Source organism: Cyphomyrmex costatus, unplaced genomic scaffold, assembly GCF_001594065.2.
Source record: "Cyphomyrmex costatus isolate MS0001 unplaced genomic scaffold, Ccosl1.0 scaffold5494, whole genome shotgun sequence".
Classification (NCBI taxonomy): Eukaryota; Metazoa; Arthropoda; class Insecta; order Hymenoptera; family Formicidae; genus Cyphomyrmex; species Cyphomyrmex costatus.
The window spans coordinates 1-684 of NW_017279703.1; the positions used below are offsets into that span (position 1 = coordinate 1).

A 684-nucleotide genomic window follows, 5' to 3' on the forward strand; every position below is an offset into this window, starting at 1 on the left:
TCGGCTCGGCGATTTCGCATTTCGAATGCGACGACGCCCTCGAGGCCATGGTGGACTTGTACTGCATCATCCTGTCCCGCATTCTGCCCTACGGTAAGTGTATGAGTGCGACAGACCTTGCTCGGTTACGTGCTGAGTATGGTGATCGCCCGATGGTTGCCGACGGCGATCAAACTCGGCTTGATCCCATTGACTTGTTCGGCCGCTGGCTGGACAGCCGAACTGGTCGAACCCAACGCGATGGCGTTGGCCACGGCGACTCGACAAGGGCGCCCATCAGTGCGAACGGTGTTGTTGAAAGCCATCGACGACGACGGGCTGGTGTTCTACACGAACTACGAGTCGCGCAAGGGTTCCTGACCTCGCGGCGAACCCCTACGCTGCCGCGACGATGCTGTGGCACCCGATGCACCGACAGGTCCGAGTAGAGGGTGCTGTTACCCGAGTTTCGGGTAGCGATAGCGACGACTATTTTGCGTCGAGGCCGCGCGGGTCGAGGCTCAGCGCGGTGGCCTCGCCGCAATCTCAAACCATCTCCGATCCGGCTGACTTACAGGAACGCTGGGCGGATCTTGAACGACATTATGGCGACGGCACGATCCCCCGGCCCTTATCGTGGGGCGGGTACCGGATCGCTGTTGAGCAGATTGAGTTTTGGCAGGGTCGGCGCAACCGGCTTCACGA

General features: G+C 61.0%; 1 protein-coding gene across 1 annotated transcript; it reads left to right on the top strand.

Annotated features, from left to right (window-relative positions):
* Positions 1-138: 138 nt before the first annotated feature.
* On the top strand, positions 139-676 carry LOC108779014 (pyridoxine/pyridoxamine 5'-phosphate oxidase-like; the record flags this gene model as incomplete). The annotated part of the gene is given in 2 exon segments (XM_018546345.1): positions 139-357; positions 359-676. Coding segments are annotated over 2 exon segments (537 nt in total), but the record flags the coding sequence as incomplete, so codon positions are not given.
* Positions 677-684: the final 8 nt, after the last annotated feature.